Source organism: Dipteris shenzhenensis, chromosome 26, assembly GCF_047967505.1.
Source record: "Dipteris shenzhenensis isolate YYH24624 ecotype China chromosome 26, Dip_SZ_1.0, whole genome shotgun sequence".
Classification (NCBI taxonomy): Eukaryota; Viridiplantae; Streptophyta; class Polypodiopsida; order Gleicheniales; family Dipteridaceae; genus Dipteris; species Dipteris shenzhenensis.
The window spans coordinates 13,502,543-13,528,643 of record NC_141621.1 but is presented as its reverse complement, the minus strand read 5'-3'; the positions used below and the strand labels follow the sequence as shown (position 1 = coordinate 13,528,643).

At 46.5% G+C, this 26,101-nt stretch overlaps 1 protein-coding gene across 2 annotated transcripts in view; it reads right to left on the bottom strand.

Annotated features, from left to right (window-relative positions):
• LOC147884703 (Cleavage and polyadenylation specificity factor (CPSF) A subunit protein) overlaps positions 1 to 26,101 on the bottom strand; it is an 82,986-nt gene that overhangs the window by 46,017 nt on the left and 10,868 nt on the right. Inside the window, exon 2 of one of the 2 annotated variants that reach the window (XM_087397153.1) lies at positions 10,677 to 10,811. In XM_087397153.1, the coding sequence (XP_087253279.1) occupies positions 10,677 to 10,811 (135 nt within the window). Of the gene's footprint in view, positions 1 to 10,481; positions 10,541 to 10,676; positions 10,812 to 26,101 lie in introns of those variants that run through there. The other variant, XM_087397154.1, reaches the window with a different exon arrangement.

The following is a 26,101-nucleotide window of genomic DNA, read 5'->3' as shown; positions in this document are numbered from 1 at the left end:
CAAAAAGCTGGCTGTCCCAAAAATGACAGCAAATATCTGCAAATTTCTGACCCAAATCAAAGGGCAAATGCAGATCTGACCCAAATGTGACTGTGACAGGCAATGTTCACTGCAAAAACAGCAAATTTGGCAAAAGCCCCAAATTTATTGAGGGCAAATAGGCCAAAAAGAGGGCAAATTCAGAAAAGCCCCAAATTTTGCTGAAATTTTTGCAAATGTGACCCAATGTATGCAAATCTGACTCAATGTCCTGCAAATGTAACTTAATGTCCTGCAATCTGACCCAATGTACTACAATCTAAACAAGAAATTGCAGAACAAATCCCAAAACTCCAGTATTCTTGCAAGAAATTGCAATCAAAGGAGGTGAAAGGAGATGAAAGCCCCAAATTTGCCAATGTCCTGTGGTGAAACGTACGGAATACCCAGATCAAGTACAAGCTGTACGATCAGCTACTGAAGGTACGTGTGTACGGGAAACTGGTACAAGCTGCTGACGACTGATCTGTAGGTACGGTGCAAGTACCTTGCACGGTGTTCCTACGCAGGTACTGAGGGTACGGCGTACGTCAAACTGAAGGTACGGCGATGACGCAGAGTACGGAGCAGATAGCACTACAGGTACGGCGTAGTGTACGGTATACGTACGGAAGGTACCGCACCTAGTACGACTGAAGGTACAGCACAGAGTACGACAATGCACGATTTCAGTACAGCGATGCAACGCGCAGGTACAGCTACGTGCAGTACGGACAACGACAACGCAAGTACGACGCAGGTACCAGTGAAGGTACGACGAAGTGCACAGACGTGCAGTACGGCAACTACGCAGAGTACGGAGCAGATAGCGCTGAAGGGCCTCGAACAGGCTGGGAATATGTCGACCAGCAGGGCAGAAAACTCCCAATGAGCAATGGAGAACTTGGGGCTGAGGAGAGCGGGAAGGCTAGAGCAATACCTGCTCTGATAGCACTGTAGGTACGAAACGAAAAGAAAGAGAGAGAGTGCAGGTACAAGACGAGTCGATAGAGAAGTCACGTCAATCTTAGATAGATAGAAAATGCACAAGTACATAGTACTTGTACCTAGACCTAGGACTAAGTGTCCTAGGTGTCACATAGGACTAAATGTCCTATGCCTAAAAGGCACTAACACTATAAGTGCCTCCACTTATGCCTACAAGGCACATACCATGGCCTATAGGGCATCACTAGAACCATCAGAAGATGGCCTACAATTAGATCATCTACATACAAAATTAGATCATCCATCTGTCCCCTCTGAAAAGAGGTACAGGTTTGTATTTGATGAACTCCGAGATCATCCAATCTTATTTAAAAAAGTCATCAATGTGTTGGTACCATGCCCTTGGGGCCTGTTTCAGCCCATACAAAGCTTTCTTCAGTCTGCATACCTGTGTAGCTGTACTTGTTGGAACATGGAATTCCTCTGCATGTTGCAAATAAACTTCTTCCTCCAGCATGGAGACTTGACATCCATTGACAAATGGACCATCCAAAATGCTATGAATGTTTGTATGGTTGCCATCCGTGCTGTAGGGGCAAAGACCTCATCAAAATCAAGACACTCCACTTGACTACTAGCTTGGCTTTGTATTTGTTTTTTTTTTGCAAAGAAAGGAACCTTCTATTAATGCTTGAAAGACTTCAAACAAAACAGCAGCCACGAACGTGCTGAGTATGGAAAACCCGGAAAAGGCTGGAAGAAAAAAACGGCCTATACCAGAGACACCCAGCTCACTGCCTAGGGGATCTCTGGTATTGGGGCTAACAGGGAAGTGGGGGGACTATACAACCGACGAATCCCTCGCGGAGTGAAGATATAGAAAACTCCTACAGGCCAAGCCTTGCAGAATCGAGCACGCCTCTCAATAGTCGCTCTAGAGCCTAGAGTCCCACGCTCCCAGGTGGAGCGTAGAGTGTAGATGATATCCTGCCAGATGGCGACCATGGTAGCCGAAGGTGGAACCGGATGCTCACCCATCACAAGACTATAGCAAGCTACCCAAATGTTCCACGCAGTGATACTAGCTACCACCTCCCAAACGCTGTCCTCCGGAGGAGAAAGGGGAGCTAGGCTATCAGGAGGGACTGCCTCATGGAGCGCTATCCTCTAAATGCTTTGACCCTGTATCCGGTAGGCTGGGGGGGTCTCATCAATCTGGAACGTGTGTCCTCCCTTAGTCAACCAGGCAACCATCCCCCAGGTGTAGTCTCTCTAAAGACTCTGCATACAGGTCATGATCCTAACGGCTCCCATCCAGATCCTCGCTGCTCTGCGGCAGCTCCAAAGGCAATGCGGGATCATCTCCAAGAAACCACCAAAGCAACTATGGCACTACCCCTCCACTCGCATCTTCTCCAACCACGGTTTGATGGGCAAGCCTACGTAGGCGGCCAACCAGAAGAAGTAGGATATCTTCCTCGACCGCAAGCTGGACCATAATCGCGTCCAAAACCTGGAACGGACATCCTGGGGCACTCTCTGGGTCACCCAATGCCGCTCTCTCGAGGGGGTCCACCTCGAAGAGTCCATCTAAAGCCTCCTGCCAATCCGTGTGGTGTAGGAAAAGAAGGGCATCTCGTCCATCTGCTCGGCAAGGTCACCTCTGGAGGGCCAGAACCACTCTCTCGGATCACACTGTTGGACCTCCCTCCTCAAGGGTCTACCCTCCCACAGCCAGAGGCGCCATTTGGGGGCATCCTGCTCTGAGATACTGGGAGGGTCAATGTGCCACTCCTTCCCCAAACATCCCACCACTCTGATCATCTGCCAGTGAATCCCATCAAGACTCCCATCCATCTCAAGGTCTCTCTCAATGAGCGGATGAAGTAGGCCTCCAGGTACTACACGGAAGAAGCCGGGGTGTGTGCTACCTCTCTGCATCATCATCCTCAAGGGCACACCAGTCCGAGAAAACTACCCCACCAACTGTTGTCCCTCCAAACGCGAAGTCTCTCCCACCAGGACGCAAGGATGGCTAGGTCAATCTCTCTCATCCGCTGCCCTGCCCCTCGCAGATGCGCTACGACGCCAAGCCTCGCCTCCACCTCCATGGGTAGTCTCCTCCATCTGGCAAAAGACCCAGCCGGACCACTGTCCCACTGTGCCCAACCAATGTGCGTCCGCTGTCCGAGCATACGCCCCTCCTGATCTTGGATCTCTAGGGGCTAATGCTCAAACTCCTCTCTACATCTGGGCGGAGCACGAATGAGACCCCCTGCTAGTCTCTGCCAGACCCTGTGAAGGCTCCTCATCAAGGAGAAACCCTTCCATGTAAGGGGGGCCTCTGAGAAGATCCACCTATGTGAAGGCTGCCACTAACCTCCGGTGCGTGGAGTGTTCCTGAGAAGCCCTCGCTGTAACAGGAGCTTCCAAGGCCATGCACCTGGGATGAGGCCACGAACAACCAACTTGCCTAGGAGGGCTCTGCTCTGCATCTCCAAATCTTTGATACCCAAGCCTCCCACAGCCTGCGGCATGATCACCGTCTGCCAAGTGACCTCGACTCTAGTATTCCGCATGCCATCCGATCCTGCCCAAAGGAAGTTCCAAACCAACCGTCGGAGCTGCCCAATGCATCCTCTGTGAAAGCACCAACAGGAGGCGATATACCAAGCTGTGGCAAGGACCTAGTTTGCCACTAAGGCACGGCCTACTAGGGAGAGTTTGGCCGAGCTCCAGTAGAGAAGCTTACGCTGAACACTCTCAAGGACCGGGGCGATCTGTTGCTCTGCTGTAATGTCAATACCAACCTGACATCCGAGGTATCTCACTGTCTGGCCCCGCGGTATCCATCTAAAGCCAAAGTCACTCCCCCACTCACGAATCTCCTGTGTCTCCTCATAGCCCATGAAGAAACCTATAGACTTTGTCTTGTTGATCCGCACACCCGAGGCCTCACAGTGGATAGCCAGGGCTCCCCTGACTCTCTCCAGACTCGCTATGGTGCCCTCAACATACAAGGCCGTGTCATCTACAAACAGTCAAGCAGATCCTCCTCCTGTCTGATTAGGAGCCTCAACCATGTGAGGCCTGCCACCTCTGATCTCAAGTAGTAGCCCAAAGCCTCCACCGCGAACAAGAGGAGGAAGGGAGCGAGTGGGCAGCCCTGGCGGACCGAGCGAGAGAGAGAAAGGCCTCGCCCGTGTGTCCTCCGATAAGCATCTGGCTAGAGCTCCCCGCATAAAGCGCAGAACTTCCTCTGACCCATCTGTCTAAGAAACCCAATCTCCGCATAGTGCCCTCCAGAAAGGACCACTCCACCCTGTCGTAGGCCTTCTCAAAATCCAAGAGAAGGACGGCCAGTGGCTATGACTCCTCCCTAGACCAATCCACTCCCTCCCAGAACGTGAAGATGTTGTCCAAGATGCTACACTCCTGAACGAACCCCGTCTGTGTGTCGTGGATGATGTCAGTAAGATGGGGCCATAACCGCAAACTCAAGACCTTGGCAAGAATCTTGTATGCAGTATCAAGCAGAGTGATCGGTCTCCACTGCCGAAAGTCTAACCTATCTCCTCCCTTTCGGGATCAAGCAAATCCACCCCCTGCTCAAGGACTGAGGAAGGGAGCCCGTGTCAAAAATCTCCTGGCATGCTAGTCGGAAAGGGATGGAGATAATCTCCCAGAAGTTCCAAAAGAAAGCTGGAGTCAAGCCATCCTCACCAGGACACTTCTGGGTCGAGAGAGCCTTGAGGGCTTCCCAGAGCTCCTTATTCGTGAAAGGCTCCTCCTACCTGCTGCATAAATCCTGCGAGACTATTGTCAGAACGTGATCCCAAACTACCTCTCCGGCCACAATAACAGCTGGAGTCATCCTCTCTGTCTGAAAGAGCTGGCTGTAAAAACCTGTGATCAGGTCTAAGATCTCATGCGGGTGAGTGTGCATGATGCCTTGTGAATCCCAAAGACGCTGCAACTGTGTGCCTGCTGATCGGGACCCAGTGGTCTAGAAAAACTGCTCCGTCATCCTGTCCCCTGCTATACCCACCGAGCCCGGGAAGAGCGATAGGAGAACTCAGCTCGTCGAATCTCCGTGTTCTGAAGCTCAAGGCGAGCGCTCTTGAACCTGTCACTAAGCCACTGAGAACCTAGGTCCTACTGCCTGTCCACCCCGAACAGCTCCGCACACTTCTGGAGGGGCCAATAGTATGCATGATCCACCTTTGCCTCAAACAGCAATCTGATAACTCCTACCGCCAAACCACACGTCAGCTCCTCTCACGTGAAGCTCAGCTGAAAATTCACCTCCGCACCATTGGCGTACCAAAGATCCAGTCCCCGTGCTCCCATCCACTCGTCCATCATGCGTGAAATCTGATCTCCCAGAATAGCGTTAAACACCTCTGGGTTCCACTTCTCCAACCCTGTGGAGGCAAACTGTAAACTCCAAACAGGGTGTGTCTGAGAGCCCACTGCGCTGACCAAACCCCCCTTTGGTTGCAGGACCATAAGCATTACCTCCAACGGTAAAGGATAAGAGTCCAGGATCTCTAGGTAATTCCAGGATCCCAACCTCCAGAAGTCTCGTGGTAAGGGATGCCCAGGCTGTAGATGGGGAGCTGCTGACCTGGAGGACGAGCCTCGTCCCTCTAGCTCCCTCCCCGCATGGGCCTGATGCTGTGATGAGGGAGCAAAAGGGGACGTCGTCTTACCCTTGCCTGCTGGTAGGGGTGTCAAGGCAGGGGAGGGGAGGGGAGGGGAGGGAGGCTAAGGAACCTACTAAGGAGGTGGAGAGGGGGGCGGCGGGAGGTGGAGGGACGGAGGGAAGGGGGAGGGTAGTGAGGGTGATCATAGCAGAAGGGACGCGCGGGGGGGGGGGGGCGCGGGGGGACCCAAGGGGGGGAGGGGGGAGTGGAGGGGAAGGGGGGGAGGGATATGGAGGGGAAGGGGGAGGGGGGGGAATAGGGGCGATCACAAGCTCCCCCTGCAGATCAGGCTCGCCGGGGCTCTGGATCCGCTCCTCCTCAGCCGCCACTGTCTGGCTAACATCCACCATCGCCTCATCAGGAACTCCTCGGGCTCGCTGCTGATGCAGGGGTGGATGCGAACGCTAAGCCTCCATCACGTGAGGATCATCTGGCTGGGCGGTGGCCCCTTCCGCTGAGGGAGGTGGATCCCCACGTAAGGGCTCCTGCTGTTGCTATTGTTGCTGCTCCTCAGGTACCTCACGGACAACCCTATCTCTCTCTCTGCGTCTGGCCCTCTGCCTGCGGCGCTTGCGAGCCTGTTTGCTTGGTTTCTTTTTCCTTTTAACCTGGGTCTAGTCCCCTTCTGAGGGGGTCACCCAGGCGGGTCTGAGACTCCTGCTGCTCCTCTCTGAGGGGGTGCGAGACTCTGGTCTGCTGACTCTGCCTACTCTGCGGGGGTGGGGGGGAGGCGCTCAACCATGGCCACGGGGACAATCTCTGGCTAGGTGACCCATCTGTCTGCACCGAAAACACTCGCTTGGTAACCCAAAAATCTCCACTCGCTAGCGAAGTGTGGACTCTGGGCTCTCAACCACCAGTCTAATCCTAGGGACCCGGACATCTGCTACAACTGAGGCGGCCGACTCTGGCGGGGACTTGAGCACGGTGCCAAATGCCCGACCAATGGGGAGGATGGCTCAATACTCCTTAGAGAGCCCTCGGAAGCGAAGCGTAATGGGCTAAGGAGGATGGGGCTCTGCTCCACGAGTGTCGAGGTAGTGTCGGGGGAGCTCAGCTGAATGAGGAGGTGACCTTCCAACATTTTTGCCACTGGTTGAGTTTGCCTACAACAATACCGTGCATTCTTCCACAGGGAAAGCACCCTTCAAAACCGTGGAAGGCGGACGAAAGGTACCACCCATTTTGCACACCAAAGAGAAGATCTTCAAAGCAGACAGATTTGTGGAAAGCTTAGATGCAGCCTATCATAAGGTAAAAACAGCCCTCCAAAAAAGTCAAGGGAAACATAAAAGAGCAGCAAATAAGCGCCGACGTGCGTTGGTCTTTAAAGACGATGATTGGGTGTTGCTGTGTTTTCAGAAAGAAAGACTTAGGCAAATGAAAGGCAAGGATAAGGTGTACACCAAACTGAAAAATGCGGTACTATGGACCTTTCCAAGTCTTGCCAAAGATAAATGATGTAGCTTGCAGGCTGAAGCTACCACGCCATTGAACAATTCACAATGCCTTTCATGTGAGTTTGTTGAAGCCTTTCCAGGGAGATGTGCCAGAAGATATGCTTGACGAGAAACAGCCTGAAGTGGAAGAACTGGATGAGATTTTGGTTCCAGAACAGATTATGGCACACCGTGAAAGGAAAGTCGGAGGTAAAGTTTCTAGAAGGTATCTGGTCAAGTTTCAGAACTACTCAGCACTCGATGCCAAGTGGATGGAGGAAGGTGAACTGGCAGATTCACCTAGGGTATTGCAACTCTACCTTGAAGCATTTCAGCTCGAGCCCACTACGGTACAAGCTCATTCAAGCTGAGTAGAGCAGAGGTCTGGAGCATTGCCTAATGCTCGAGAGGGGGGTAGCACCTCTGCTCCCTCACTGGATATCTAGAGATTGCTTGGTGACAGTGCAAATCTCACCCAAGATACTAGTTGCCAATAGTATTTCTGCCGTGGAACCTCTATATGAGAGTACTAGTCACTCCACACAGGTGATGCATTGATCCATTGATGGAATTGCGCGCTCTCCTAGACCATATCATCATTGCTGGTTGTATCATACAGATCATGTATTGTCTGGTATGGGCTATCTTTCATTGTTGTTTCTTTACTGTATTTTGTAGCAGCAAACGAGTTTGTTTGCTATCTTAAGAAGGGGGTATGTCATGGGGGCGTGAATTTCATGTGGAGCTAACGTCATGGCTACTTCCGTGGCCGCTTTGGCAGAGGGGGCTGGCCTAGAGGAAGCACCTACTTCCTAGAAAGTCCCTAGTCCAATTTTCAGTGCACCTACTAGGCCCAAATGCTAGGAATTGAGGGGTCTAAATGTTGACCCCAAGGAGAAACCAATGTTTCATTGCTTAAGAGGGGTTAGGACTTTAATGTGAGGGGCAAACCAATGTTCCATTGGTTTGGAAGCGTTAGAGCATTAATGAGGGGCTTGAGGAGATCCCCTGCAAGCTGTACAGCCTGTTTTTGCTGCTGTTCTCAGCATTTTGTACATGGTACGCACCCCAAGGCAGCATCTAAAAGCTGTACAATGGATTTTCTTCCATTTCGAGCTGTCTTCTTTGCTGGTGTCTATGTTTTACACATCTCGAGGCCTTGGAGCTGGTGGACTAGACAAGGCCTCGACATGACCGTGACCCGGAGCCTGTGACCCGACAGCTCAAACAGAGGGTCGACACGCAGATCACACTTGGGGACATCCCCTCCTCCTTTAGAGTCAGAGCCCGACAGACGGGGTTCACAGTAGCCCTCGTCAGACGCAAAGCTACAACCAGGAAACGTGCCAGGACCGCACCTCTGAGTGGCCGACAGCACTCTATTGCCAACTTCATGCCTCCACTGCCTCATCCATCCTGATATCTTGTTGCTGCCGATGATGATGATGATATTGATGACGATGCTGAGACTGATATATAGTCGACCATCAACATGACTATGTTGTACTTAGGACTTAGTACTACCATTCCGCATTTTTGCATTTTGCATTGGTATGGACGCTCGTTTAGTAGCTCCACTACCACAGCTTGTTGTATCAGGATTTTCACAGTCTCATAGACCCATCGGTCTTCCGAAGACTTTAATAAAATTTCTTTCTTTCTTTCTTTCTTTTCAACTCTCAAAATCTTTATCCCCACTTTCTCTCTCTTTTCCCTTGGCTGAAAGTCTGCAGAGGATAGAAGCAGGAAAGAGCTTGCCCTCTCCCATGGACAGCAGGTATGGACATTCTAACTTCGTTCTAGTTTGATTTTTTATCTTGGAAGCTTGTTGCTTTGCATTTTGTTGTTTGGAGTTCATTTTGGGCATAACAGGTTGTAAGGACTAGACCGACCTTGGTCTGTAAAATCAAGGTCTGCCAACCTGCTAACACCGACCTGTTCCCATGACCGCCCAAGCATAGGCCTGTTCTCTGCTGCAGAACCTGTTGCAGACCTGCTTCATTACTGCATACTGTTCCTAATGGGTGCACTGCTCTACGGAGTGCTCCAGCCAGTGCATCGTGAAGCATATATATAGATGAATCCAGGAACAAGCCCAAATGGATCCTCTAAAAACACACCACAGTAAGCAGTTTCAATCTCATGATAGTCACTCATAAGCATAAGGTTGAAAACCATAAACTCCAATGCATAGCAGGGAGTAGCTACTATGACATCCCCACTGACATCATCAACGCCCAACAATGCCTGCCCTACCCAGGTCCACTGAACCCGCGTCCTCCTCACATGGGGGCAGTGACCTATTCTAACAGATAGTTTTGCACCCAATTGACTCTTTTATCATTAGGGAGCTAGTGTAAATTGAAAAAGCCATCACACCTATTAAGCCAGCCATCAAAAGGTATTTCTCAGATTCCTTCTTTTCACCTGTAAAGGGCTCTGGAATGATTGGCACATCATTGAGATATGTGTGATCCATATTTCGCAATCAAGTTATCCTGTGCTTGCGAATGACCAAGTTCACCAAAGTCTTGCTACATATGACCAGCTGTAAAAGGAGTCTATGCATCAGGTGCAGGCTGCTCGTTGTTGCCTGTAGGCAGAGGAAGACCTTCAAGGGTTGAAATGATGTTTGAAATTGCAATATACAAAATAGTAATAGAAGCAAGGCAGTCAAGAGTACAATGATAGAGCAAGGCTGTAGAACTAGCTTGTAGCCCAAATTCAAGGCTAAAGCGAGAGGAGGGAGATAAGGAGTCAAAGGAAGCTTTGAGCTGGTATTTATGGAAGGATTGGATTCCAAGTTGGGTCAATTGTAGGGCTGGTATTTATATAAGGATTGGTCTCAAAGTTAGGCCCATCTACGGCTGGCTGTACTCTAGGCCCAAGCATTTAGTAATCGCTTGTACATTTTTGGACTCATAGACGGCACTTGTGGTCTTTCAGTGAATGGTATTAAAGGTTTACCTTTCTAGCAGTCCCCTAATCTATGTCAGGTCTCAGTCTTCGCACTCTGAAGTTACAAAGCGCTAAATTCTGAAATTGATGTGCTGGATCTCAATTTATTTCCTTATCCATATATAACGATGAGTGACACCTCCACCATAGTTACCAAGGAACGGGAACGTTCCGGAAATTCGTGTAGGAACGGGAACGCTCTGGGAAGGGGGAACGGGGGAGCAGGAACCGGAACGCCACGTCATACACGACACATCATCATATGGCTTAAAACTATGTTAGAAAATGAAAGAAACTAACATTTTACAGCTTTAAACTTTATATACAAGCTCTAAAATACCCATTTGAAACTTTCAAAGAGCAAAAGAAAAAAAAAGGATGTTCCGGGGCCGTTCCGGTTCCGGCCTGCTACCTGGAATGGCGTTCCAGACGTTCCGGATGTTGGAACGCCGTTCCCTGGTAACTATGAACTCCACTCACAGCAGCATTGCATTCTCAATTCTTCTGCATTTCTCGAAGACCTTGTTCAAGGTAACTGTGTTTTTACCTCAATCTTGATCTTCCAAGAACGAAGAATGAAGAAAAAATAAATATTAAAAAATTTTACCTGTGGTTGATAGCTTCGATGTAGTTCATTCCAAGGCAGCACTTTGAGATCCTTTGTTTTACCGAAAACAGGTTGTTCACAAACAGATTGAACTACTCCATCATCACTGAGCACAACTAACTCCAGGGATGTTTCCTGCACATAAATGTAGAGGACTTATGAAACATGGTAACCACAAAAGCTTGATGGTAATGTGACAGATATCCATACAAAGGTTTTAAGCAATTGTGACAAATATTTTCCACACATTGCATAGTTACAAGACCATGCATGTACACAGCTAAAGCTATCAAATGATGTAGCATGCTAGTCACAGTTGCATGGCACTAAATGACTGACCCTCTGAAAATAAATGCAGGCAGGTCGCAGCACCATCAAGACTTAAAATCACAAGGCAGGGGTTCTTTCCGCAGCTATAAATGTAACTGTAGGACAACATCTCCAATTCCTGATTGTTGCCTAAAGATTTGCCAAGACTGGGTATGCCTTTCGTACAAGGATGTATGTCAGCTGGGCTTCAAGATTGCTCACTGCTCTGTGATCTAGCCTGCATAAGCAAGTTATCCTCCATATTTCTGTCCTTGCTTCTCCTTTAAAGAGGATCCTCTGTGAGATGCCAAACTCCTCACGATGAAAATAAGTGTTGCAACTCATCATCATTGTTTCAATGTTTACTCTGCGTTCTCTTTCTCGGCAAGTGAGGCATTTTATGTTTGCAACCTTGTTTTGTGGTTTTGCAACCTCCCCTGTCCCTCCTCAGACCCTGAGAATAAATAAGTGTAGTTCATGAAACACTTAGAACCACCAATCTACCCCCTTGGAACATAGCCTACAAAGCTAAGCTCGGCCTATTTCACGTAATTCCATCTACAGAATGTGTATATAACTATATATGTAAATATGTACATGCAGGCAGGCAGGCCAGCCGGTCGGCGTGTGCATCTGTGCTTGTGTGCTTTCCTGTAGATGGCAATTGTATTCTAGACCTAGTTACATATGTGACTGCTTCCAACTCCGTAACCTCTAAGCAATTTGACATGCCCACATTATCTGTAAGAAATCCTAGATTTACTATATTTAGAACATCCATCGCTCTGTCCATTCACGAATCCATACACCTTAAAAAGATCATGAGGCCCAAAGGTATTGGCTGAATGGACAGCATTCACTATTGGCTCAATAGTCACGGTAGATTTAGAGGGTGACAAGGTAGAAGCCTCACCCTCCAGCTTGGATGCCTTGGCTTTCCCTTTTACTGAATTCGTATTAGCAATCTTACCCAAGAGAACGGGACACTTATGCCATACATGCCCTAGCTTATGTTTCTTACACCCGTAACATTTTCCTTCCTTAATCAACTTCCTCTTCTCTTCGTCCATCATAGAAGGAAATGGCACCCATCCAGGATGTGATTGCCTCTTCACATTCCTTACAAGAGCTTTACCCTTCCCTTTATTATTCTTAAACCGGTTTGGTTTCCTAAAAGTGGGTTATTGTTGGTCTTAGATGATGACCCACCCTCCCTATTGAAGGGTTTACGAGGATTCAATTTCCTCTCGACTATTTCAGCCAGCTTAGTGAGGTCCATAAGCATGGTCGGGTTAAACATTTCAACCTCGTACCTTACTTTTGGGCTTAAGGCTGCTAAATACTTCTTTCTCCTATCTTCCTCACTCTTTTCAGGTAACTCTAGAGAGAGTTTTCCAAAATCTATCTTTAAAATCTGCATTACTCTCATTATCGAACTGCCTAAACCTCTCCCAACGAAAGGTTAGGTTCTCTTCATGCCTCGGTGGCATGAAAGTGGCTTTCAGTTGCTCCACGAACTTAGCCCATTCATGAATAGGCTCTTTTCTTGTTTGTGGAAAAGACCACCACATTAAAGCATCCTTCTGCAAATGCAATGTGGCAAGAGCAAGCTTCTCTTGCTCGGTCTTGTTTTGATGGGCAAAGTAAAATGGCAAATCCAATTGAGGATTTTGTCAGCCTCCCTTGTCCCATCATATTTGGGGAACTCAATTCTCTCTCGTGGTTGGAATTTGGACCTCTTAGAAAGGATACTCAACTCTTCATCCCTAAAGTTTAAAGTCCTCTTAGTCCCTAATCTTGTCATAATGGACTGCTCAATCATATTACTAAGCTGGAAAATCAGCTTATCAACAGGAGTCTCCTCTCTTCCTCTTGCACTTGGATTATAATCCATGTGTGCTAGATTTTGAGTTGAAGGCGTAAACTCATCACCTTGTTCTTGGCTGGTCTCTTTTCTTCTTTCATTACGAAAGGAGAACTCCCTATCAAGAGGTTCTTGAAGGAGAGACTGCTGTAAATCTATTTTTGTGGGTTATCATACTCAAGATGTGTGTAACTCTCACCTAATCCACCCTCTTCAGGAGGGGGTGAAGGTTTCTTTCTCTCTCTCCTTGGGGTAATGGAGGAAAAGGAATAAGTTCATTGTTATATCTCCCTCCCCCTTCCATTCTTTCCTTTTAGTAATACAAGAGAGAAAATGACTTGCTGTAATTTCAAAAAAAGGGGTTTATTTTACAGCAAAAGTCAAGTGTTGTAGAGTTGGTGGTACTTATCCGACTCCCACTTTGTTTGTGTTGAGAAGACACTTAAAATGACCTCATCTTCCTTCTCTTTTAAGCTTTTCTTCTTGTATTTCTACTGTAAACTGGTACGCTCCATTTGGGCTACTTGTTTTGAGCGGATTAGAGCTCTAGATACCGTTATAGGGGGTACTTGACCCCTTAAAATCTTGTTCCGATCCGACTTTCCGTTGGGGAGAACGGGGGGTCCCCTTTTCCTCACAGTTTATGGATTTTAAGGGTACATTCACACGCGGGGGGGGGAGAGGTCACCCCGTTAGGACACCCCATTCACCATTCAAGAACAACAATTTAAAGAAAACCCCTTGTTTCAAAACCTCCAGAATTCAAGAATGGCCAATAAGGCTGTGTTCGCAACCCAAAATTTGTGCTAAATGCATGGCGGCCCATTTCCCGCAGCACATGCATCCGTCCCGTCCAATATTTCGTTGTCTCGCATGCGTTCCTTGACCGTGCACATCTTCTTCAACTGCGTACCATTCTTGATCGTGCTTTCCCCTGCGGTTTCCACACCCGCTCTCAGCGCTCGTCGTGCTTCTCTTCCGTCGTGCGCGGTTGTCACGGGTCGTGCCTCCCACTAGTGCTTCCACCATGTCCGCCACGATTCTGCACGTTCCTCTCTCGCCCTCTTCTCGTCCCGGTCATAGACCGTCACCGCTCTGATACCAAATGTGAAAAACCAGACTTTTCGAGAATGCAAATGTATGCAATGCATGCAGAATTTGAATGCCAATTGGCCATCCAATGGGGAAGAGTGCCCTCATGAGAGTACTTGTTCTTATTTCAACCTACATGCAAGGTGGGAGAGAGATGGCGGATGAATGCAATGTGGTAGAGAGAATGCTACGTGAGATTCATTATGAAAGGGTGATACCCTTTCATTAATGTCCCTTGAGATCACTCAAGTTCCATCTTTCCATTTACACCTACCCTCATCCTATGACCCATGCACCTACCATTCAATGCACTCTAATGCACCCTTTCCCTTTCCTATTGCCCCTAGGACCTAGACACGTGTGTGTGCATCTTTATTACTAATCATTGGCCAATGTTACATAGTTTTGGCAAAACTATTTACACCGCTTGATCGATCATAAATACAAACATATAACCGCACCATCAAATTGGCGCCTAACAATAATAAGGTTCTAATGACTATTAATTAACTAAATATTCATTTCTCTTGTCATGACAGTTCTTTTCTCTGCAGGTGTTCTTTGGCAGGCATTCTTGCAGATAGCCATCGTTTGGCTTGCATTCTGGGAGCGCATTTGGGGCATATTGTTTTGTTGCAGGCATTGCAATCAGGTTGCAGAACTTACTCCAGAAATTTGGGGCTCTTTGGTTCTGCTTGCAATCTTGCAGGCAAAATTTGGGGCTTTTGCAGTTTTTGCAAATAATTGCAAAATTTGGGGCTTTTGGTTGATTTACCTCTTTTAGGTGCAATTTCTTGCAAAAATTTTGGGCTTTTGGCATTCAGATGCAATTTGGCAGTTGAAAGGCCATTTGCGAGGTTTGCAAGCAGTTTTGTCATTTTTTAGCATATTTTCTTTACAGAGCATCGTGGAGCATTTGAAGCCTTTGATAGGTTGAGGCAGTATTTGTCACTATGGGCATATTTTCTTTGGCAGATTTTCGTTGTACATTTTACATCCCAGGAAGGGATTCTACTTGTTAAGTTTGCTGTGTTTTTTGAGTTTATCTGGCAAAAATGGCAACAACCCCAATGAGGTGTTTGGAGTCCTCACACAGAAGGATAAGTTGGATGGCACCAACTACTCCTTGTGGAGTTTTATGGTTCAGAACATCTTGGTTGGCAGACATCTTTGGGATTATGTCAATGGAGATGAAGCAAGGCCAGATTCTGTGGCTACACCTGTCACTCCTATAGCTGGAGGCAGGGGTAAAGGTCAAAATGCAGCACAAGTAATTGGAGCTGCTGCTCCAGTGGCTCCCACAGCAAAGCAGAAAAGATCGGATTCTAGGGATCCACAAGCTCTATCAGTGATTTCTCTTTCTGTCAAGAGGTTCATTATTCCTCACATTCGGTCATGCAAGACCTCAAAGGCAGCTTGGGAGATATCAGAGAGTATGTTTGCAGCAAGAAATGATGCCAATGTTTCCTTCCTGAAGAAGAGAGAGCTACCTCATACGCATATGGATGAGGGAGATTCCATGAATACTCACCTCACAAAGCTTTAGGATTTGAGGGAGCAGTTGCTGAATATTGATGAAGTTATTCCGGATTCAGAGATGATTACCACCACTCTGAATTCTCTTCCTGAGTCCTATCTTGGTTTCCACACCTCGCTGAATTTGTCAGAGGGGGGGCAGCAATCCTCTCTCTTTTCACGAGTTGGTAGGACTTCTTTTGCAGGTAGAGCAGACACGAAGAAATATGGCAAGCATGCCATGCTTTCTAAGTTTAAGCCCAAGGGAAAGGGGCAGCAAAAGCAACATGCCAATCAGCCCGCACATCAGCATAAAGCTGCTTCAGGACAGCCCTCTTACAAGGCTAAAGGTGATGCAGATAAGCCTAAAAAGAAGTACTACAAGAAGCCAGGTCATTATATTGGTGAATGCAAGAAGCGCATAGCTAAAGAAAAGAAAAGGGATTCAGGTATGGCTGTGTCAGATGCATCAACTCCTCATGCACATGATGGGGGAGATGTTACAGCCAGCTTTGTGGAAGAGCACTATGCCTTTTTGTCTTGCATTTCAGATTCTTCAGTGGGTAGTTCAAATGCTATAGCCACTATTGGGGATGATCCTTATGCTTTCTTGACTTGCAATTATGATCCTTCAAAGGATGCATGCTCTCAGTGTCAATGAGACACTGAATACTTGGTATTTTGATAGTGGGGCTTCTAAGCACATCACTTCTAAGAAGAGCCTTTTTGCATCTCTGCATCCTCTACCTACTAAAAAGAAGGAGACTTGTGCAAATAATTCTTCTTATTCAGTGTGTGGAGTGGGGGACATTATCCTCACATCCACTGATGGCACAGATTTCAGAATTTCAGATGTTCTCTATGTGCCAGGTATAAAGAAGAATTTGCTTTCAGTGTTCTCTCTCAATAGAGGAGGATTTCAGGTTGTATTAGATGATGCTTAGTGTGCAGTCAGAGACAAAGAGAATGACTATGCTTTGATGTTGTCTGGCACTTTGTATCGGGGCCTTTTTCAGCTCGATATATATGAGAAAAGATCCCATCTTGCACTTTCAGTAAGCACTCCCACTGCTGCGATGCAGAATGCGGAGTTATGGCATGCAAGGTATGGGCACATGAGCTATGGCAACTTAATGACACTTCAGAAGCATGCTATGGTTGATGCATTGCCTCCTTTGGAGTCACCTCCTCCTCATGCATGTCAGGGTTACATCCTTGGCAAGATGCATAGATGTCCTTCTAAGAAGGATGGTGCAGTAAGACCTACACGTAAATTACAGCTCATACACAGTGATGTATGCGGTCCCATGAGGACACCTCCTTTTGGTGGTTACCTCTATTATGTTACGTTCATAGATGACTTCACCAACTAAACTTGGGTCTATGGTCTTACGGCAAAATCAGAAGTGTTTATGCATTTCAAACACTTTGTGCCTATGGTTGAGAATGAGACAGGACTCAAGGGGCAGACACTTCGCACGGATAGAGGGGGGGAGTATACGTCTCATGAGTTTTGAGGCATTTTTGAAGGAGAAAGGCATCACGCATCAGCTTACAGTGAGGCTTACACCTCAGCAAAATGGTAAAGCTCAGCGCAAGAATCGCACTCTTATAAAGATGGATAGATGCATGCTTACTAGTAAAAAGTTACCTCACAGGTTTTGGCTCGAAGGCCTCAGGTGTGCAAACTATGTTTTGAATCGGGCTCCCACAAAGGCTTTGAAGACAATCACTCCCTATGAGGCATGGCATGGGAGAAAGCCTTCAGTGGATCACTTCAGGGTTTTTAGTTGTGTAGCATATGCCCACGTGCCTGTGGAGTTTCGACATAAGTTGTCAGATAAGGCACTTAAATGCATTTTTGTTGGGTACAGTGCACAAAGCAAAGGCTATCGTCTCTACAATTCTAATTCTCGCAAGATTTTATTTTTTTTTTCAAGAAAATTACTTCATTAAGTATGAATGAAAACCACGAGAGCAAGCTCAAATGCGGAAGTACATCATGCAATGCATGAGGGAAAAAAAACAGCTCAAAATTAGCTAATAAAGAACCAAAGTGGAGGCTGAAAATGCCATCTCAACCCTGAAGCAGACTCAGAGAAGAAAGGAGATACTCTCCAAACTCTGAAAAAAGTAACTTTCCTGGCAGTGGTTGCTCTAAGGGATCCCTGCATGCTCGCCCAAATGGCCATCAGAGTGTGTACTGTGTCGGTCCAAATACTGGCCATAGCCTGGGAAGGGTGAACCTAAAAACCCTCCATCACCTCTGTACACCTGGCTCTCCAAATATGCCAAGCTGCAATGCTAGCCAAAATCTCCCAAGACGTGTCTATTGAGGCATGAGCAGCTCTGAAAAGAGTGAAGGAAACATCCTGGAGGGAACAAGACTCCACTGAGTGTCGCCGTACAATGAGAGCTGGATCTGGATCATGTCTCTTGAAAAACACCCGAGGGCCAGTAAAAGATAACCAAGCCACTGAACCCCAAGTCATATAGAAAGGTGATGTATGAAAGATGCTAAAAATCCTAGAAACACCTTTCCAGATCGTCCTCGCTTGTCTGCACTCCCAAAGACAATGCTATACTGACTCCATGTGACAATGAGGACAAGTAGGGTCAGCCCGGGACCTGGATCTCCACAGCTTCACTGCAATCCCTCCATGAATAGAAAGCCAAAAGAAAAGAGTGATCTTTCTATTCCTGAGGGATTTCTAGAGCCTACGTCAAAAGTTCTTTCGCACAACTGCGAAAATCTGAAAACTATCCCAATGTGGCACTCTGGAGGGCCTCCAACCTCTACTGCTGAGCTGAAACCTCCGAGCATTTCTAACTGTGTAGTGAAAGAAGGGGAATCTCTTCTCTCGGTGCCCCTCATCAATCCATTCCCACTCCCCTGGGTCCCACTGCAAGAACCTAATAGGAAAACCACCATATAGCCAGAGTCTCCAAGACCCCATCGCAAGGAGCATAGGATCAGGGTCCATGAAACCTGCAATCCTGGCAGGTTGAAATGCAACCTCCAAAAGAATATCATCAGAAGATCTGATAAGTTTGCCTCCTAACTGAACATCAAAGACAAGGGTATCCTCATGTGCATCCGACAGTGCAATAATCTGTAATGGAATGCCCGTCCCTGAAAACACTCCCCACCAAGTGGACTCTGTGAGTGGCATGTCATCTGTGTCAATCCACTCTGGCGGAATGGCTGCCTGTATCTGCTAAGGTGGAGAACTGCTAAAAGTCTATGATCCTCTAGAAGTCTCATAAAGGCCTACCAAGCGCCTACAATAGAAGCAGGTCCCCTCTCTCATCTAGACCACTGTATATAATGTGACACTCCAAGTGGCCTACCATGGTCATCCAAAATCAAGTCATTCCACATGACTGGCTGCCTGTGAATTTATTCACGAGAGGTGGGTGGAACTCTGCAAAGTGTGTTTCTGAAGCAGCCACGGGCTTTCAGAATAGCAGCCATGAGAGGGGAAGGGGGAGATTTGAGATGGGCTGAAGTAAAGATCCATCTGCTGATGTCCAACCAATCTCCCCCATGAGAAGGGGTACAAGACTGAATTCTGCATGAGAAAAAATCCTTCCAAGGCTCCTGTCCAGGCATCAATCCACATACTACACTTGCAGAACAAGGCCATACACTACAAGTTCGGGTCAATAATATTGAGACCTTCTCCTGTGAGGAGAATGAGGGTCTCCCAAGCCACCCTGGCTTCAACATCTGAGGTGTCATCTAAACCGCTCCATAGGAAGTTCCTGATAGGTCTCATGAGCTGAGCGATACAACTTCTAGATCTGCACCAACATGAGCAAACAAACTAGGCAGTGGCCAATAAAACCTAGTTCACAACCACAACTATGGATGCAAGGTCAAGTCTGGCTGAACTCCAAAAGATGAGTTTCCTCCTGATACTTTCCAACACGGGAGCGAACTGTTGTGCCGGAGAGATGCCCACCCCAACCTGGCATCCCAGATACCTGACGGAGACTCCCCTCTAAATCCAAGTGAACCCTATGTCAATCCCCAAGACTGGAGTGTCCTCATCACCATTGGATTTGTTCCAATTAATGTGTGCACCTGCCGCAATGCAAAACAAATCCAGAGATGTTATATTTTCAGAGAATTCAGCACATACACATGCTGAATCTACTATTCTAGCTTCTTCAGATGATGTTTTTGAGGGGATGCTTCCTATAGCAATTGGTTCCTCACCTGAGGCTCATGCTGAAAATCAGAATTTACAGCAACCTCCTCCTCATCCACATGCCTTGATTCAGCCACAGGCTGATTTTGTATCTCCACAAGGTGTAGATGAAGTTGTCAGGCAAGAGATTCAAGAGATACATGCAGCCAAAACGATCCCGAATTGGTTGCTACAGACTCTCAGGGAGAGTAGGCTTGAGGCCCCATTGCCTGGTAGGACTCGTAGTGCAGTAAGGCACGCAGGGGGGGCTCTTTCATTTGAGACAGCTTATGCAGGTCCTCTTCTTGATGAAGAAGAACCTGACTCTTTTGAAGAAGCAAAGGATAATGTGCATTGGATGCATGCCATGCACAATGAATTGCAGTCCATTGAGAAAAATCAGACTTGGGATGTTGTTGATTTGCCACCAGGTAAGCATACCATTAGTAGCAAGTGGGTTTTTAAAGTGAAAAGAAAGCGAGATGGGTCCATTGACAGATACAAGGCAAGGCTGGTTGCCAAAGGCTATGCACAGAAGAAGGGCATAGATTATGAGGAGACTTTTGCTCCTACATCCCGGATAACCACCATAAGGTCAGTTATTGCCATGGCTGCAAATTTTGTTTGGAATGTCCATCAGTTGGACATAAAAACAGCTTTCCTTAATGGGGACCGCAGGAAGAGGTTTATGTCAAACAACCTCCTGGATTTGAACTTTCTGGCAATGCACTTCATGTTTGCAAGCTTAACAAAGCTTTATATGGGCTGAAACAAGCCCCACGTGCATGGTATGCCAAGATTAATGCATTCCTGGCAAGTAAGGGGTTACATAATAGTCCCACAGAAAGCACCCTCTACATCAAGAAGGATGGGGGGGATATTTTGGTCATCATTCTTTATGTAGATGGCATGCTGCTCAGAGGGTCAAATGAGTAAATAATTGCAGATTTCAAAAAGCTGAGTTGAAAGCTGAATTTGACATGACAAATTTGGGCATGTTAAATTTTTATTTGGGGATCCAGTTCATTTAAGACAAGCGTGGCATCGTTATGTCTCAATCTAATTATGTGCAGAAGCTCTTGGATATGATGCAAGTGAATCAGTGGATGTCATACTTTACAACCAAGGTGTTGGATGCCTCATCTATTTGTGCAATACACGGCCCGATATTCACTATGCAGTATCTCAGGTGGGCAGATATATGCACAGCCCAAAGACAACACATTGGCAAGCTGTAAAACGAATCTTCTGTTATTTGTAAGGCACAAAGTCTTATGGCTTGATGTTTCCCAGGGGGGGTGACTTGCAGATGCATGCTTACAGTGATTCAGATTGGGCTGGAGACAATGATAGCAGGCAGTCCACTAGTGGTAATTGTTTCCTTTTGGGCAAAGCTTGCATTTCTTGGCTGAGCAAGAAGCAATCTAAAGTGGCTACTTCCTCATGTGAAGCTGAGTACAAGGCAGCTTTCACAACGACAGTTGGATGTGTTTGGCTGTGACGCTTGTTCGCTGATCTTCGTCTCTTATTGGAGGGTCCTTCTCCAATTCTCACTGATAGTCAGAGTGCTATAGCAATGGCAAAGAATCCTGTGTTTCATGCTCGCACGAAGCACATTGAGGTTCATTATCATTATGTCAGAGAGAAGTTGCATGCAAGGGAGATCAGTATGATCTATGTGTCAACACATGACAATGTTGCAGACATCTTCACCAAAGCACTTCCACATGAGAAGTTTGAGACATTTCGCAGTGCCCTAAATTTATCTCCTTTTGGTAATTGATCACTACCTTGTACACCAGAATTATTATTATACTCTAAGCAGTGGCCAATGTAATGTAATAAGTGGGTTAGGGGCACTTTTTCCTCATTAAGGTTTTTCCCCTAACCACAGTCTAATCCTTAACTACGGTTAGTGGATAAGATAGGGTTTTGTCACTTAGACAAAACCCCTGACTTCTCTTTTGTACTCACTTCATTTCAGTCCACTATTCAGCAAACTTACGTTCAGCTCACTCTCTTGTTCACTCTTGCTCTCATTTTGTTCACATATAACAGCAAGTTTTGGGCGGCTTTGTTGCCCGTTAGCTCCTACTGGCTTGTTCCTTTCACTGAGCAGGTTGAGAAATATTGTTACGGGCTGCCTAAGGAGTTGAGAGACTATTGCACGAAGACTAAAGTCTCCAATATGTCTCAGCTTATCAAGAATGCTAGCACGGCATATGCTTTGATGCAGGGGAGGACTTGTGGGTTCAAAGGTGGACAAAAGCACAGGAATCTAAGAAGGATGACACAGATAAGAGATCTGGATTCCGATTTTGCAAAATAGAGAAGAAGGATAATCGTCAAAAGGCTATGTTTGTTGCAGGGAGGCGACAAAAAAATAAAAAGGCAGCTGCGTATTTGAGTCCAGAGGAGCGGAAAACTGTCTATGAAGAAAAGAAATGTTTTAAATGCAAAGAACCAAGTCATGTATCTCGGGATTTCCCAAAGTGGAATGAGGAGAAGGCTGATGCAGGCAAAGGAGATCAGAAGGGGAAGAAATAGAAGACCATGGCTGGTTTGATGCCTGATGTGATCAGTGAACAGCCCTAGGGTGAGGAAACTGAGTTATGCAGAGCTTGGGGTAAGGTTCGGGCTCAAACAGCCCTTGTTTTCTTTGATCCAAGTGCAAAGGCCAACTTTATTTCTCCAAATATGGCAGCGATATTGGGCATTCGGGCCGAGGAGATGAGACCCCGAGCTGTGAAGCCGGTATGGCTAACCCAGAGTTCACCACTCCTGTCACACCTATCATAGGGAAGTTGCACTTGCATATTCAGTCTTTCGTGGACAGTGAAGACTTTTATATTATGCCACTTGCAGGTTGTGACGTTTTGTTAGGTATGCCATGGATGCATCGCTGGGATTCGGTGATAGAAGCCAAGAAGATAAAAATTACAGTTTTGCATAAGGGAAAGACCCATGTAATTGACGCAAAATTAAAAGGGGAGTCTATCCCAATTGTAACGGCTTCTGCCATTAATTCTGTAATGAAAAGCGTACATGGTTTTTGCTAGAGAGATATCCCCTGTGAATGAAGAGCATACTGCTTCCCATTTGGAAAAGCAAAGGGCTGTTTTTCTAACTGAATTTTCATATTACTTTTCTAATGAGTTGCCTAGTGAGCTTCCACCAGAAAGGCCGAAGGACCATGGGATTGACATCATACCTAGCAGTAGTCCACCCAATAAACCACCTTACAGAGTTCGTGTGGCGCAGCGGGAGAAGATCATGAGTCAGGTAAATGAACTTTTGGAGAAGGGGCTGATTCAGCCAAGTTCATCGCCTCATTGCTCTCCAGTTCTATTGGTTTAGAAGAATGATGGTTCTTGGCCTATGTGTATTGATTACCGCGCCTTGAATAAGATCACCATTAAGAATCGCTTCCCTATACCAAGGATAGATGATATTCTGGATAGGTTGAAGGGGGGAGCTGTTTTCAACCGCATTGATTTGAAGAGTGGGTACCATCAGGTTCGCATACGTCCAAAAGATGTGCATAAGACGGCGTTCAGGACTTCTTTTGGGTTGTATGAGTTTTTGATTATGCCTTTTGGACTCACTAATGCTCGTGCCGCCTTCAATCGTATGATGGACAGGATCTTTCGAGACCATAGAGCCTTCGTGGGTACATTCTTTGATGATATGATTGTGTTTTCGAAAGATGAGGAGAAGCATCGAAAGCATCTCACGATTGTGTTCGTTGAGCTTAGGAAGCAGAGGCTGCTCATAAGCCCCAAAAAGAGTGAGTTTTTCATGGCGAAGATTCATTTTTTGGAGCATATTGTTTCCAAGGATGGGGTTTCTATGGATCCAGCTAAAGTGGAAGCAATACGGAGTTGGCCACAACCAAAGAATTTGCATGAGGTTCGTAGTTTCTTGGGTTTGTATTCCTACTACCGTCGTTTTATCCATCACTTTGCAGAAATTGCAGCCCCTATGCATGCACTTTCCAAGAAGGAAAGACCCTGACAGTGGACACAAGCGGAGAATGACTCTTTTGAGGAGTCGAAGCACAAGCTTGCAACAGATCCGGTGCTGATTTTGCCTGACTTGAGAAGTCTTTTCATGTGCATGCAGATGCTTGTGGTAAAAATGGTATTAGAGCAGTCTTCACACAAGATGGGCATCCTGTAGCTTATAAGAGTCGCATTTTACAGCCAGCCGAGCTACATTTACAGATTTATGAGAAGATGTTGGCTGTACTTCATGCTTTATCCACTTGGAAGCATTATCTGTTGGGAGCTGATTTTACAGTATAAACGGATCATGAGTCTTTGCGCTACTTTTTGACGCAATCTAAGCTGTCCAAGAAGCACATGAGGTGGGCAAACTTCTTGCCAATGTTTCATTTTCAGATTGTACATGTTGAAGGCAAGAAGAATGTGGTTGCAGATGCTTTGTCCATGAAGCCACAAGTTTCAGCTGTGACCATTGCTTTTCACAATGAGTTGGATGTAATGAAGAATTACTATGCGGAAGATGAGCAATTTGCTGAAATTAATGACCAACTGAATAATGGACGGAGGCACGAGCATTATGTACTTGAGGATGGGTTTGTGATGATGCATGGCACGTTGTGTAACTAAGCAGCTAAGGCAGAAGGTCATGAGTGAATGTCATGATCCACCGTATGCAAGACATCGAGGTATTAATGCTACAGTTAAGGCGGTGGAGCATTTCTTTTATTGGCCTACGCTACGTCGCGATGTTGTTCGCACATGCCTAACCTGTCAGAAGGTGAAGTATGATCGTAGGAGACTCCTGGACTGTTACGTCCTTTGCCCATACCCGATGGACCATGGGAAAGCATAGCCATGGATTTTATTTTTGATTTGCCGAGGACACCTACAGGTAATGATGGAATATGGACGATCATTAATCGCTTCAGCAAGCAGGCGCACTTCATTCCTGTACAAAAGAAGATTGGGACAGATCATATGACGAAGTTATTTATGCAAAATATCTTCAAGTATCACGGTATGCCAAAGTCCATTGTGAGTGATAGAGACCTGCGCATGACCAGCTTGTTTTGGCGGGGACTTTTTGAGAATATGGGCACTACTCTCCTATTTTCTTCTACTTTTCATCCATAGACCGATGGGCAATCGGAAGAGGCTAATTCCACAGCTCTAGATTTGCTGAAATGCTATGTTTCAGAGCACCAATCACAGTGGGAGAAGTTTTTACCATTGGTGGAGTTTGCATACAATAACACGGTACATTCTTCCACAAGTAAAGCTCCACTTGAGATAGTGGAAGGCCGACGTAAGATTCCACCCATCTTGCAAACGAAAGATAAAATTTTGAAGCTGATAAGTATGTGGAGAGCTTGGACATAGCTTATCAAAAGGTGAAACAAGCATCACAAAAGTCACACGAGAAGTAAAAAAAGGCAACAGACAAGCACAGGCATGACGTTGTCGTCAAGGAAGGTGATTTGGCGTCGTACTCGGCTATTCCCTAAGCTAAGTATGAGGTACTATGGGCCTTTCAAGGTAACTCAACAAATTAATGATGTAGCATTTCGCTTACAATTACCTGACCATTGGAAGATTCACAATGCTTTCCATGTGAGACTCCTTAAGCCTTTTCAAGGTGATGTGCCTACGGATTTGCCTCCGGAGATCCAGCCAGAGGTGGAAGACATGGATGAGATCCCTGTACCCAAGCAAATTCTAGCACATAGCAAAAGGATGGTAAAAGGTAAAGTTGCACGACGCTACTTGGTGAAATTTTGTAATTATTCATCATTGCATGCGAAGTCGATGAACGAGGACCTGTTGGCGGCATTGGTACGCTGTCCTTTCAAGTTTGGTTGGTCTATTGGGTCGCTCCCATTTCAGACTTGGTTGATCTGTTGACGGCATGGTTGGTTGTCTTTCACATTTGGTTATTTGGTTATTTTTCTATTTCAGCTTTGGTTATTTCATTTGCTTTTGGTTTTTCCATTGCTATTATTTCTTTTTGTTTGGTTTGCAGGCAATTGAGGACGTTTGCCTTCTTTTAAGAGGGGGGTCTGTCAAAGGACATGAAATTATGGGACTTTTGATTTGCAACTCCCGTAATTTGCGCATGACTGTGCCTTGAGCCTCTGGGACGCGAGGGTCCGGCCATGAGGCAAGACTTAGGGAATTAAAATTCCCTAGTGGGCCCTTGGAAATAGTGAATGTGCGCCCAGTTACTAGGCAATTAATTCCTAGGGCCAAAGTGTGCAACAGGGGGCAAAAAGAGTGGTGCAATTAAAAATTGCTAATTTTAGCACAGAACTCCAAAAAGAGCACAGAGCCCAAAGGCCAAAATCAGTTGCACAAGGAGCCAGATCATCAATTGTGAGCTACCAGGCCTGCCAGGTGCTGCTAGAGCAAAATCGTCATCTACCAAGAGCTTCCAAAGCTTGCCAGTTACTA